General features: G+C 49.1%; 2 protein-coding genes across 9 annotated transcripts in view; one reads left to right on the plus strand and one right to left on the minus strand.

Annotated features, from left to right (window-relative positions):
* The window catches only part of Cd99l2 (CD99 molecule like 2), a 101,616-nt gene extending 91,822 nt beyond the window's left edge, over positions 1 to 9,794 (plus strand). Inside the window, exons 8-12 of one of the 2 annotated variants that reach the window (XM_058582620.1) lie at positions 589 to 627; positions 1,126 to 1,245; positions 4,354 to 4,371; positions 5,577 to 5,642; positions 6,844 to 9,794. In XM_058582620.1, the coding sequence (XP_058438603.1) occupies positions 589 to 627; positions 1,126 to 1,245; positions 4,354 to 4,371; positions 5,577 to 5,642; positions 6,844 to 6,908 (308 nt within the window). In that variant the 3' untranslated portion in view covers positions 6,909 to 9,794. The remainder of the gene's footprint in view (positions 1 to 588; positions 628 to 1,125; positions 1,246 to 4,353; positions 4,372 to 5,576; positions 5,643 to 6,843) is intronic. The other variant, XM_046453565.2, reaches the window with a different exon arrangement.
* A 1,281-nt stretch (positions 9,795 to 11,075) lies between these two features.
* Positions 11,076 to 14,042, minus strand: part of Mtmr1 (myotubularin related protein 1) — a 75,103-nt gene continuing 72,136 nt past the window's right edge. For all 7 annotated transcript variants that reach the window (XM_046453548.2, XM_058582616.1, XM_046453532.2 and 4 more), the window contains one exon: positions 11,076 to 13,436. In XM_046453548.2, coding sequence (XP_046309504.1) covers positions 13,272 to 13,436 — 165 coding nt within the window. In that variant the 3' untranslated portion in view covers positions 11,076 to 13,271. The remainder of the gene's footprint in view (positions 13,437 to 14,042) is intronic.

Genomic DNA, 14,042 nt, shown 5'->3' on the forward strand with positions numbered 1-14,042 from the left:
ACTCTGGGCCCAGAAAAAATCATCTCCTTCCATCAATGAGCATTTGGTCCTAAAAGGAAGAGGGTGACAAGAAGTACAAACTCAGGGCTAATTAATGTCCTGAATTAGTACCAATTGCTTGTCAGGGAGTGTTGTGTGTGTGTGTGTGTGTGTGTGTGTGTGTGTGTGTGTGTGTGTAGAGCTCTGTGGAGTTGTATCACAGGTGTTGACTGGTGTTACTATTACTATGGTGGAGATGAACAGTTCTGTCATCACAAGGATTCTCCATGTCACCCACTTAGAAACACAGCCAAATCCTTCCCCCTCTATCCTCAACCCCTGTCAACATTCCTATGGTGTTGTCATTCAGTCAGGCCTGCCCTGTACTCAACCTCTGCTGCCTGCCAGCCTCTGCTCCCTCCCTTGTAGGTGGGGTGCTAAGTGCAGCTGCCCCATTGGACAGCAGAGAGAAAAACTAGGGAGCTAACTGAATGATGAGCAATTCTACCCTGAAGCCTGGGCTTTGCAGGTGACGAGCATAAAGAAACAGGCCCTGCCATCCACATCGCTGCAGGTTCACAGCAGACACTGTTTTTGTCCTTTCTCCAGGTGGTGGTGGCTATGGCAGCAGTGATGACCCTGGATCTGGTGAGTATCTGTACCCTAAGGTTTCATTGGAAGCCATAAGGAAAATAGTGCTGTCCCACAGCTGGTCTCAGGGTGTACCCTGCCCTTTCCCTGAATGTTTTCAGCAGAAGCCATAAGGCAAATAGCAGAGGGGTGCAGTCTTTAAAAGGAACTAGCATGAAGATCTGAATCCCAGGGGAGGTGGTCCAATGAGGGGGACTGTTGACCCAAGACCCAGAGCTGTGGCTGGGCCTTAGTAAGAGCGGGGACAGTACCATTTCCATGTCTACATTTCAAGTTCCTCAAAATGCAAGTCTTTATAGAAGACCAAAAGTATTTGGCAAATCCAAGGAGCACTGTGTCACCGTCATGCCTTGGACATCCATGGCTTAGCCTTCTTGCATGGACATGGGGGTTACGGCATCTGCACCAGCTTAGTTCGGGGCAAGTAGAGAAACCCACTCCTGAGCTAAGCTCCAAGGTGCTCTGCAAAAGCTCTCCCTGTTCTTTTGTGCCCAGGCATGTCAGCAGAGACTGGCACCATCGCTGGAGTAGCCAGTGCCCTGGCCATGGCCCTGATTGGTGCTGTGTCCAGCTACATCTCCTACCAGCAGAAGAAGTTTTGCTTCAGCATTCAGCGTAAGTGCACCTGAACAGTGAAGGGGTCAGTGTAGACACATCCCTCTCACATCTGGCCCCACACTAGCTTCTAAGTGTACTGCCTGGGCCACGGTGTGGGGTACCCTTTTAAAATCCACAGGGACAAATTGAGGTCCAACTGAAGTGTACACCAGTGTACAACAGATGGGAGTTTTCCAGGTGACCTTGACATTCCAGGGGCCCCAGTACTCAGAGGCTATATGGAGACAGAGCTCAGTGACCATTGTGGCATTTCCTTCCCTAGAATGGAAAGGGCCCTGGGATATCCTTATGGCCTCTGATCACATTCAAGGGGATGTGGGGCTACCAGAGGCTCTAGGTCAACAGGTCCCTCTCCTGCTGACCAGAAGGCCATACTTTCTCGGGGATTTTAAACATAGCAGCAAATGCCATTGGGCAAGCCAGGGCTCTTATGATTCTGAAAACATCCCCTTTCTGATGCTAAAAGGTTGCTATGGGGCCACACCCACTCCTGCCCTCACATCTTTTGCTGCTGTGACTAACAGACCTGACCAGAACAACTGTTGAGAAGGAAAATTTTATTTGAGGGCTCAGGATTTTCAGAGGTCCTAGTCTTTAGAAGGCTGGCTCCATTCCTTGGGGCTCAAGGTGAAACAGAACATCATGGCAGAAGAGCATGACAGAGGGAAGCAGCCCACATGATGATCGGAAAGCAGAGAGAGAGACTCCACTCACTAGACACAAATATGAACCTAAAACCATGCCTTCTATGCCCACCTCCTCCAGCCTTCACTTACCACACAGTTAATCCTGATCAGGGGATGAATTCACTGATTGGGTTGAGACTCTCACAATCCAATCTTTTCTCCTTTGAACCTTCTTGCACTGTCTCACACCTGAGCAGTCCAAACCATATCCACATCCAAACCATAACAGTGGACCCCAAAACTAGTGGGAGGTCTGCACATTTACTGGAGGTCTAGAAGTGTCACATGGCATACCTCTTTGTCCTGCTGTTCTGCTCTTTTCCCTTCCTACGTACATGGGGAGGCAAGGAGAGGAACTGCCACTCTGTGCTTGGTCCTTAGCCATGGAGGTACTCAGACAAGAAGCCCTCTAACTTGGGAGGCAACAGGTTTCACCAACAAGGTTTGCCAAACAAGCAGTCTCGACCTGCACAACTGTTGCATTATCCTGTGGCTGTTGGGACAAAGAACCACAGTCTGAGTAGCTTAAAACAACTGAGACTCATTCTCACAGTTTTGGAGGCTGAAAATCTGAGGGCAAGATGTCAGCAGGGCCGTAATCCTTTTGGAGGCTCTAGGAAACGATTCTTCCATGCCTCTTACAGTTTCTGGGGATTCCAAATGTTCTTTGGCTTGTGGCCATGTTGCTCAGTCCAGAAAGATCTCACCTTGAGAGGCTTAATAAGTAGTAGACTTCACTTTAGTGGTTTCAGACTCTTCTCCTGGAACCCTGGGACTTCTATGAGACTGGTGGCACAAACCTAAGCTTCCCAGGGCCCTATGACTGACTAGAGTGTGAAAAGTCTTATCAAGTTATCTCTATGCCCTGAAAAGTACACCCTGGAGTTCTGACTGGTAGGAGGAACACTGAGGTGTGAGCTCACTCAGGTCCACTCAGGTCCATTCTCATACTTGACGGTGAAGAGGTTGGGGCCTGAGAGATGAAGTGATGTGGTCCAACTCCAAGTAGACCCTGATGACCCCATTTTACAAAAGGACTAGAGCTGGGTGAATGCAGATCATTCATTCACACCCAGAGCCTCAGGACTGTTCCTGTGGGTGAGAAGCCAGCCCTGTGCCTCAGCCTGGCAAGGGCAGGGCAACAGATGGCCAAGAGGACTTGGGTTGAACAGACAGGGTGGGTCTTCTGGACCTCAGCTGTATGAACAAATCTTGTGACCAAATAAGGTCAGAGCCACCCAGGTAGGAATAGAGAGGAGGAAAATGGGTTGATTTCCAAAACATAGAATAAACATCTTGATTGGATGTGTTTACAGGGACACTAAGGTAAAAGGAAAATACATTGTCTTCACACTTGTTTAATAAACAAACAGGTGTGAGGTTTCACACACTGAATTAGCAGGCAAAGTGGCTGGTTCCAGAGGGAACTCTCCCCCACTCTGTTGATCTTGGACTTTACTGCCCTTCTTTGTCAACCCCCCTCTTTCCCTGGGTGTCTGTCTCCCGAAGGTAAAGGCCTGGGATTCCCTCCTGTGCCCGACCTGTGTACTCCCAACCTTGGGACCTGTGCCACCCAATGTGTCTCCTCTGGGCCACAGCTCTCTCACTGTTGCCATGGCCACTGCCTGTCCAGGCCCAGGTCTTCTTCCATCTCCTAGCTGGATGGTTTCATCTGCCTCCTGCCTGCCCCTCTCCCCTCCCATAATTCTCCCTCTTCAAGAAGGACCTGTTTAAAATGCCTGGACCTCGTGTTTCCGGCTGCCCTCAAGTTATGTTCCAGGCCCTGAGCTTGGCATTCAAAGCCCACTATGGTGTGGCTCCTCCCTGTCCCTTGAAGCCTTCTCTACAGCCATACCCGCTTCCCTGGATGCCCTGCCCTCTCCACCCTGCAGCCTCTGTCTCCAGAGAGCTCCTCTTGTCCTCTGGCCCAGAGCATTTCCTCTCAGGAATCCTTCCCCAGGACCAGCCTGTGGCTGCATTGGCTGCACTTTTTTTGTGCTGCCACAATGCCCCCTGCTGACTTTGCCAGAACCTGCAAGGCCAGTGGGTTTGTGTCTGACTACACCCCAACCCTGCATTTCTCTGGACTGTCCATTCCATAGGGACTGTTGTGCTTCATGTACTGATGTGCTAATGATATATAGTCCAGGCCAGGATCAGAAACAGTCTTGAGGATATTTGTAGGGTGGCTAACCTCATAGACACTGTTTCTGTGGAGGGCCTGCTTCCACCTTCTATGTGGGCCTCAGGTGCTCTTGGTCACTACTGCTACCAAAGGAGCCCATGCTTTGGGGACTGTCAGCTTCCCCTGTCTGCCTCCAGTGCCAGTGGTCAGTGTGTCTCACAGAAAGCCCAAGAGTTTGGTTGCCAGGAGCTGAGTTCTTACTCCAGGGTTCTAAGATTCGTGTCTTGCCTTCAGATGCAGCGGAAGGTCAAGGTAACAACGTGCTTTGATTTACTTATGTTCCTTGTGCTTTGTCCTTGGACACCTCATCATTCCTCCCCCTCCCTTGCCTCATCTTGCTCTTTCTCATGCTCCCCACCCCATCCTCTTCCCTGGCACTCACCAACTTGGCTGCAACCACAACCATCTTTAGCTTTCCCTGATATGTGTGTGAGGATGCCACTTGCCAGACCCTCTGTCCCCAGGCCTGTGTGGCTGGGGGTCAGGGATGGGGCAGGATCAGAGAGGACACTGAGATGCCCCCTAGTGGCCATCCCTGAGGAGCAAGTACAGGCAGAAGGCAATCTCCTAGCCCCCACCCATCAGGGCTGGGCCCTCCCCTGCCTGGCTGTGCATGGGGCTGGCCACCTGTGCCAAAGAGCAATGACTGCATTTTTTCAAAGGCTCATCTGGCTTCCATCTTGAGCCCTTGGCCTGGGATGATAGTGTGACTTGTGCTAGTGCTTGGTCAATTGGTCTATTAGAACCACAATTTTCCTGCAGGGCCTGGGTTACCAAGAGATGAGACAAGGTCTGTGGATTCTCCTTTAGCAGCAGCAGGTGTGCTGTCCACTACAAGCCTCTGCTGGACTGAAGAGGATGCTTTGTTGAATCTCTGCATTCTAGTTAGCCAACTAGACTAGAGCAGCTGCCAGTAGACCCTGGGCCCTTCCAGCTTGGGTGGGGACAGCAGTTATTCCTGCTGCCAGGAGAAGCCATTTGGTTTCTCGGTGCAGGTGCTGCTGGGAAGGCCATGTGTTGGCAGGAGGCTTTGTTGGCATCTCCACAGTGAGCTCCATTCAGCCATCTGCCCCCTCTCTGTGCTGCATCCATCAGTCACTCATGTGGCACTTGGCTCTCTCACTACCTCCCTGGTCCCTGGGTCACACATGGGACCTGTGGATGGTGCTGAGCCCTGCTGTCTGGTGCCTCCTCTTCTGAGCAGAGCTGCCCTATAGGGACAGGGTGTCAGCGGCCTTTGATGCATAATATTTCATCTCTGAGGCACTGATGAGTACTCCTGAGCAGTGCAGTTCCAGATGGACAGTTTCAGTTGAGATAAAGGATGTCCAGGTTGTCCAGGACAGGGGTCTGAAGTGGGCAGCTACTGTAATGGAGGACTCGGTCAGCAGTGCTGAATCACAGGGGGCCCCTTTATTTCCATGCCCATCACTAACACTGCCATCCACCCTTTCCAGAGGGTCTCAATGCAGACTACGTGAAAGGGGAGAACCTGGAAGCCGTTGTATGTGAGGAACCCCAAGGTGAGGACATCTTGGTTACTATTCCTTGCTGAAAGTCTCCTAGTTGGTGGCCCCAGCACTGAGCAGAACTGGGCTAGGGAAGCATAGAATGACCAGCCAGAGTAGAAGGCCACAAATGCCCAGGTGTGCCTGATCAGCCAGCGTCTTCTGGCTTCAGGAGACTGGCATTGCTGGGATGACAGAGCATCTGGTGCCATGTCAGCGACTTTTGGGCACTCCTGCTATTCTTGCTCTTGATTGATCTGAGCTGGAGCACCAGGTACCTCTCTGTTCCCTGTTGGCAGAAAGGGACATGTCCTGGACACATTTAGATAGAGCTGTGGGAAGACTTTTCACCTAGATCTATAGCCTTTTGATTTGAAAATTGCCAAAGGCAGGGCGGGTACATGGTTAAAACCCAGACCTTCTCATCCTTCCCTTCCTTGCTCAGTGAGCACTTTTGGGCTTCAGGAACTAGCAGCAATTTGAGGCCACATAAGATCAGGCCACTGGTCTGGAGTAGCCAGCTTCTCCAGGAAGATATAGCCTGTGGCCCAGAATGCCAGTGGAGAGGCCTGGCAAGGCTTCAGGAAGCAGAAGGCAAGCCACCTTCCTATCAGCTAAGGCTGGGATGGCACAGACAGGGAGACTAGCAGAGCCCAGGTGTGTTGTGACCAGAGTCACAGGGCAACAGCCATTATGATGGGGCCAAGGAGATCAGGAGGGACTGTTGTGTAAGGGGAACAAGGTTCTCATGTCATCATCAAGGTGTTGCCGTACCAAATAGATGAAAATAGCCCTGGGTCCAAATGTGGAAAAAAAGGATTCTATGAGAGGTAGCATTCACTATCACAAGTTTTAAGACTTCTAGCCTCCATTGAGTGAGTGAGCACCTGTACTGGCCAAGTGCTGTATTGAGTGCTTTATTTAAAATAATCAGTAACCCTGTGAGGAGCATTCCAGATTCCAGGTGAGGAAGTGGAGGCTGGGCTCTGCAGAGCCTGGCTGGCTTCCCTTTCTCCCCCTTCACCCACCCAGAACATTGTTCCAGGGCCCAAGGCATGTCCGACACAGGGCAGGGAATGGGCCCCAGAGGAAGTGTGTCTGGGACAGGCTTGGGTCAGTTCCTGACCCAACATGCAGGAAGCACAATTCTGTCCCTAGCAGGGCCTTCTGTGCAGGATACAGGTGAGACCACCTAACACATGTCTTCTTTCCCTAGTGAAATACTCAGCACTGCAAACACAGTCTGCAGAGCCCTCGCAACCCGTACTGTCCTCAATCTGAGGCTCCATTCAGCAGCATACACACATGAAGGGTGCCACCACCCTTCGGCCCCTCATGTAGACCCCCAGCTGCTGTGCTACGCTTTCCACATCATTGGCTTCTTATTGTTGTGAGTTTTCCTGACAAGCTTTGAGTGTTCGTGAATTTGGTTTCTGTGCCCTGCCTGCAGGGTGGGGTGTCTGCCCTGCCCCAGGCGCTCTGAAGAGACTTGGTACTGAGACTCAGGACCCAGTTCCAGCAGATTACCAGCATCATCCTTGGAACCTGCTGGGTCACCAGCTCCTCAGAGCCATCCTGTCCCAGCCTCAGCATGGGGAGGGGAAACCAAGATGAGAGCAGGCAAGAGGACACTGGGGACGGCGTGGAAGGAGAGCATTTCTGCTTGGGTGATAAATCGAAAGGTGGTATGATCCCCCTACACACTGGAGTGGCTGACTCTGGCAGTGACCTCTGAGAGCTGTAAGTGGCTGGGTCCTGCTAGCACCCAGTTCACTTGGAACCCCTGCACGGGGCAGACAAATCAACACCAAGCAATGCCACACACATGTAATACCCAGGGCAGTGTTTTTCTTTTCCAATCCTGGATTTTACATTGCTGGCCTTTAGAGCTGGCACAAGTGGAGACTTTTCAGTTACTTCAGTGCAAATGTGCATCTCATGATAATCCTGCCCTGAGAGTATAAGAATCTGGAGAAGTTGGAAGCTGCGACTTGCAGCCCTAATTCCTACCAGATTCCAGAGGGAATGGCCAGGGTAAAATTCTTAAGAGTCATTTCTGCTTTGGAAATGTTTTCTACTGGGTGGTGGGTGGTCACCCCACCCTGTATATGAGCTCATTTGAGTAGCAAGAGCTACAGGCATGGAGAACGAGCATTGAAACCAGAACCATGCTCATAGAAGTTGCCTAGAAATGTATGGGAGGGTACAGACCTGTAATCACAGCAGCTCAGGAGGCTGAGGCAGGAGGATCACAAGTTTGATACCAGCCTCAGCAACTTAGTGAGGCCCTAAACGACCCTATCTCAAAAACAAAACAAACAAACAAAAAAAAAAAACCAGACAGACAACAAAAAAATCAGGTTGGGGATGTGGCTCAGTTGTTAAACATCCCAGTTAAATTCCTGGTACCAAAGTAGAAGAAAAGAAAGAAAAAGAAATGTATGGAAGGAGGAAAAGGAGCTGCTTCTGCCTGTGTAGCTCTGTAGTTATCCTCCTTGTCGATTCTGATGAAGAGCATTTGGAACATTGATGATATGTTAGACATGAGAACCCAAGGAATGGCCCCTAACCTGGCCCAAGTTGCGTGGTTTGGGCCAGAGCATAGCTGGCTTCATGGTATTCCTTTAGCCCTTGCCCCCAGCAAGCTCTGCTGGCAGAGGCTGAGCTACAGCATAGAGCCCTGTGTGCTGGTTATCAGTTTGGCATGTCAAAAAGCAATTGTTTGCTTCTTTGCCTCATGCTAGGCAATCCTTCTAAGCCACACCTCCAGCCTCCCAGAGAGCAATTCTGAAAGCAGAATATAAGTCACCAGCAGGCAAGATTCTATTTACAAAACTTCAGGGCGTCTTTGGACTGCATGATGGCCCCACGCATTCCACATGCTGCACATTTGCTCCTTTGCTGAGCTGGGATGAGGCATTCCCATTTCTTAAGGAAACCACTGAAATCCAAGCAGACCCCACCCACCATCTAATGCATGCTACCGTGTGTGTCCGTTGTTTTAAAAGCCTATTCATGCCGGAGGGGCTTCAGAGGTGGTGCTGTCTCTAGGTGGTCTGGTAAGCCCACTCCCAGCGAGTGCTTGCAGCCTTCCAGCTGTTCCCTGTCCTGTTTGGCCCAGACACACCAGCACTGGGTCTGAAAGGCAGGCTGGAGCACTGAGGACGCAGCAACATGAAGGAAGGGAAATGGGCCTCAGGAAGTCAGGGAGCCATTGTTTGCAAGATTTGCCTGTTTCCAAGACCTTCCACACTGCTGGTGAGAATATCATCAATCAGATTTGTGCCTCCCTGATACCAAGGACATCAAGAGATGATGGCCCCACAGCCTGGCCATTGCTGAGCTGGAGGTGGCTATGAAGAATTTTTGCACCTCTGGTCTGTTGGCACCTAGACAGGGTGACCTCAGGTGTTATCCATCTTACCTTTATGGAGAGGCCCATCTGATGGCACAGACGTTGAAACCCTGCAGCCATGATGTAAAATAAATGCTCTCGGTAAAACCATTTTCTCAGTATCACTGACTTCAGTGACAAGAGCCCTATCTGCTCTCCCTTAGCTACCTCGGTGCCTTCTGCGTAAAGCCCTCCTGCATAAAACCCATCACTTGGCCCACAGGCGCTAACTTCAAGTGCCTGGACAGGCCTGGGCGGTCCTTGGCCTCCCATTTGCAGAGAGTATCATTCCAAGGGCTCCTTCTTCCCGCTGGCATTTGACACTTGCTTGGGCACTGTGGCCTGCAGAAGCCTTGGGAACTCCTCTCCTGTCTATAGGAATGCTTCATTAGTCAGTTCAGGTCTGGTCCTAGGTGGTAGGAAAAAGGGAGTGATATGGAAAGGCCAATTGAGAACAGTGATTATCAGCCAAGCTTGGCAGGGAGAACTTATAAAAAGTTTAACATTTATAGTATTAGCTCTGAGTATATGCGAGTGAGCTCACAGCTCCATGGAAGACTGCTAAGGGAGCCAGAAGATAGGGAACTTGGTGGGGAGGCGTGTCCTCATGCTGTGGGGCAGGCCCACTGCCTCAGCCACTTGGATTGGGGTTAGTATCATTTCTCTGAGGAAGAAGTGCTGGAGACCGATCTGTACATCCTTTTGTATGTGCTGTGTCCAAGTGTGAATTGTAAAATGTCTAGTGTGTGCATTAAACAAAATGGAACGTTGTATTGGGATTGTGTTGAGGTGCTTTTGTCACATGGCTCTCTTTTCCTACAAGAGTTGATATGGAGCTGAGCTCATTCCCTTCATTTCCAGCCATAGGTTTTCTCCAAGTTGAGAGTTCTTGCAGTTACCTCCTCATGAACAGCCTAGTGTCAGGGCTTCTGGGGGTGGCCTCCCATTATACAACAGTTGCAGTATAATATGCCCAATATCCTGGGCTAGGAGGGCAGATGCAGGAGAAGAGCCTCCAGAGGCCACACCCAGGCTTCATGGGCTGCCTGATGCTGCAGCTTGCCAGGTAGCATCAACTCCTTTGGGAGGACAGACGTGGCTGCACTGCCTGGCAGCTTCCCAGCCCACTGCTCTGTCCTCAGAGAAAGCCAGTCACCAGCAAAACTTCTAGTCATGTGAGTTGTTTCAGGCAGAGAAAGCTGAGCAAGAAAAGGGGCGTTGTATCTGCCTGTGAAGAGTGGACTGTTGGGGATCAAGTCCCAGCAGACCACCTTGTCAACTCACAGCTTGAATTACAAACTGAGAAGATGGATGAAATTGTCAGCATGAACACGCTGCACAGATCCTGTGCAGTGATTGGAGTTGTTTCACATTTATAGCAGTTTTTTTTTTTTTTTTTTCATTTTGCTAAACTAGTCTGGTAGTGAAACAGCACCAAATCCTCAAACTCAAACTCACCATGTGACTGCCCTGTGCAGAAGTTCTACATGGCTAGTGGGGACCTGGCACAGTGGCCCTCCTAGCCTTCTGCTCTGGTGTCACTGCTGGGGATAGTTGCCTGGCAATTGATCCCACTGAGCATCTTCTGCCTAATATTAGGTTCTCTCACCCAGCAGTGCTTCTCACGGACAGTCAGAGATCTCAGGCCCTAATAAGAAGGTTGATCTGTAGGGGGCAGTGTGATTTCACACAGGCCTTTACAGGGCTCCAAAAACGTGAAGTTCCCTAGAAATGGGGAAAGGCCAATTTTAGGTTTTACGCTGTACAAGGAGGACCCATTCCTTGACTCTTGGGTATTTCCAGTAGTTTTCCTGCCTTCAGCATTTCCTCAAATTTATGGGTAAGGGGCATTTCTCATTTTAAAATCAGAGTACTTATCTGTTCCAGCCAAACACTTAAGACTCCTGATGAATTAATTACATGTATGATTTTGTAAGTGAATATTTAGCCACTTTACATATATTATTTGTGGTTGGCATATAGTGAACTACTAATTTTCCCCAAGGGAAAAACCTACTAAAACACTTAAAGAGTGACAACAAAAAGACCAGGGATCAAACATTGTAATTTTAATGATAGATTGAAATACAGTGCATCAGATGAGGCAAATACAATATTCTACCAGTTTTTAAAAACCTGAACCATAAAGGTTTTACATTCTAGTACACTTAAATAAAACAACAACAAAAAAGATGCTTACATAATAAAACTTTACTTCAAGTTGTTTTAGAAACGGTTCTGTTCTAGGAACATACAAAGGGAAATGCTCTGCTGTGCTTTTTTTAAAAAATCAAATGGGAGTTTCGAGGGATCTGGCTGGCAGAGACCACCCAGGTGAGGGAGCATGCAGCTTGGCAGGGGGCAGCTCCCACCCCACCCATACCAGCCAGCTCACCTCACCAAGAATTAGCACTCCTGGCTTCTCTGGTTCTGCCAAAAGCATCATCCACTCCACTATAAAAACAGTTCTAGTACAGCTCGGGAATTATATTTTTCCAGGGGAATAAAAATGGGAAATATCTCCATTTAAAAAAAAAATCAGTGCATCAATGAATAATAGTTTATAAATCAGCTTTTGGATGTGTTGGGAACATAAATCAAATGTTAATTAAGCTATGATTTAGAAACAAATCCCCCAGATGATAAGAATTGAGAATTAATTTGAGGTTATCAAATTATCTTCAATAAATATTTCTAGTATCTTCTGGAAGGATAATTTTCTGTAATAATCAGAAGATTGCAAGTTGAAAAAAAAATCTATTCTCTATATTTGACCATAGAAAACCTTTTTTAGGAATATATTTTAAAAAGTAAGGTCAACATGTAGGACTCTGTGTGGCATTCAGCAACTTGACACCAACCAGAAGAGGGTGCAAAACAGCAGTTCCGAGGCTGACCCTCTAAGCTTCGGAGAGTAATCTTACCTCCTGTTGCAGGTGGGGGTCTGGTGATTTGTAGAAATGGGCACAGCACTTGGCGGAGGGATGCTGGCACCCCACAAGAAGGAGCTAAGAGTTGATCATAAATTCATTCTTGCAAGGACTCACAGAATCACAGAGCTTAAATTCATTAAGTGAAGGTGCAGAACGATGGAGAGAAGCTTGCCTAACTGAGGCTGGCTCTGAGAAGGAAGAACCGAGGGAAGAGTGTGCTCTGCTCTAGCAAACCTCAGCCATAGCACAGTGGTTGCTTGAAAATATGGACAGGCAGTCTTGTGAATAAACTGATGTGAAAGGGTTGTGATAAAATGACAAATATTATTTTGTCCAGGCAAATCACTGGACAAGAAAGCAGCCTTGCTTTGATACAGATGCCTGGCATCTGTTGAGAGGTGGTGGGCTGCAGAAACAGCCCAGGAATTATCAATAGGCGCTGCTCTTGAAGGAGCTGTCTGGGAGGCCAGCACTTAAGCACGGCTGTCTGAGTTCTCAGCATAACCTAATTTTTGCTGTCCTGAGGAACCCACTGCTCCCTGTGAATGGACTGGGCCACCTCAGGAGGCAAGTACAGAGTTTGGCTGAGGTCAATAACACATTGCCATTGAAATGACCACATCCAAAGCTTATTTCAAATGTGCCACACCAAAGTCAGCATGAAGTTCATTTGGAAAGAATTTATCACATAGTCCAGTTAAGCAGATCCCCCCTCAGGTGACTATTCTAAACATAAAAAAGGACATAGGAAAATAAAGGCATGTTTCTCTTTTTAAAAAATACCTTATATGTACACAAGAGTAATTGGTGCAGGAAGACCCCTTGCATGAAGATAACTGTTGACTAGATGGCAATTGTCTGTATTCCCCAAAACATTTCATTTAAAAACAGTTTTCAAGTTGTGGCAAAGAGCTGAAAGAAGCCACATGCCTGGCAGTGTGGTCTTTCAAGTGAAGGATGTTTTTTCTATGAAGGGTTTAACTTGGAAAGAAATGGCGTGAGATGTTCTAAGCCTAAGTGCTGCGCTGCATCCACTCGAGTTTCCCCCACACTGTCTGTAGGAGAGGAAGGTGGTTCACAGGGTGTGTGTGACAGGTGGCTCCCCTGTGAACCCGCCTACAGGAGGGTCGCAGGCTGGTCACAAAACAAAAAGCATTTACTGACAGTGGGAGCTGCCACCTAGCCACACAGATGGTCCCTGGGCCTAATCCTAAGAGACAAGATCACAAGTTACAGCCCTAACAGTAATGGCCAGGTTCTTGAGCCGCCTGGGAGATGGTGGAGCAGCAAGATGGCCCGAGACACTGGCCTTGCTCATCAGACTGAGGTGTGGACAGGAGTGGCTGAGTGGGAGGGCGAGGAGCCCCGCTCAGACGAGGATGAGACGGCACGTGTGGCCACCTCCCGCTGCAGATCCTCCACTCGCTTCTGCAGCTCAGCCCTGACAGCCAGCAGCTCCTTGAGATTCTGGTGAATTGGCATCTGGTGGCGAGCAGAGACAAAGTCTCATTATTGGGCTGCTCTTACAGTACTGTGTTCCAACATCTAGACCCTCAGCTTTGTGGTTATTTCCTCACCCAGACTCCTGTGTTACAAGTCTCCTGGACCAGTTACTGATCTTTCCCCAAGTGTACACTGATCCCTTCCCCATAAGCCATGTGCTTCAGCTGCCACCCAGACTACCCTGCATCTACTGGCAATGAGCCAGGCTGGACTGGGCACCATTCAGGCCTTTTTGCCCTCTGCTCTCCTTGCTGGGCTCCCAGTTCTCAGGACAAGATTCACAGGCTCTGGTGAGACCGCAGACCTGAGTCTGCCCAGTGCAGACTCAGCCGAGCAGTCTGCTGAAGACCGTCAAACACACATGGTGCTTCCGGGCTGCCCAGCTAAGCCATGTTCACATGCAGACCCTGCTGCCTCCAAGAGCTCTGTATTTGTGCATTTTTATAAATAGTCTCCCAGACTGAAAAATACATCTGTTAAATCAGAACTTTCTATAACTTGGAGTTGTGTTTATTTGCATGAAGTAGAGCATAAGGCTCCAGAGGGGTGATGCCAGGGGAAAGGGACCAGCCTCTCACTCTATTC

The sequence above is a fragment of the Marmota monax genome, unplaced genomic scaffold (genome assembly GCF_021218885.2).
Source record: "Marmota monax isolate L192 unplaced genomic scaffold, Marmota_monax_Labrador192_F-V1.1 WCK01_AAM20220418_F8-fsc00142, whole genome shotgun sequence".
In the NCBI taxonomy this organism is placed as follows: Eukaryota; Metazoa; Chordata; class Mammalia; order Rodentia; family Sciuridae; genus Marmota; species Marmota monax.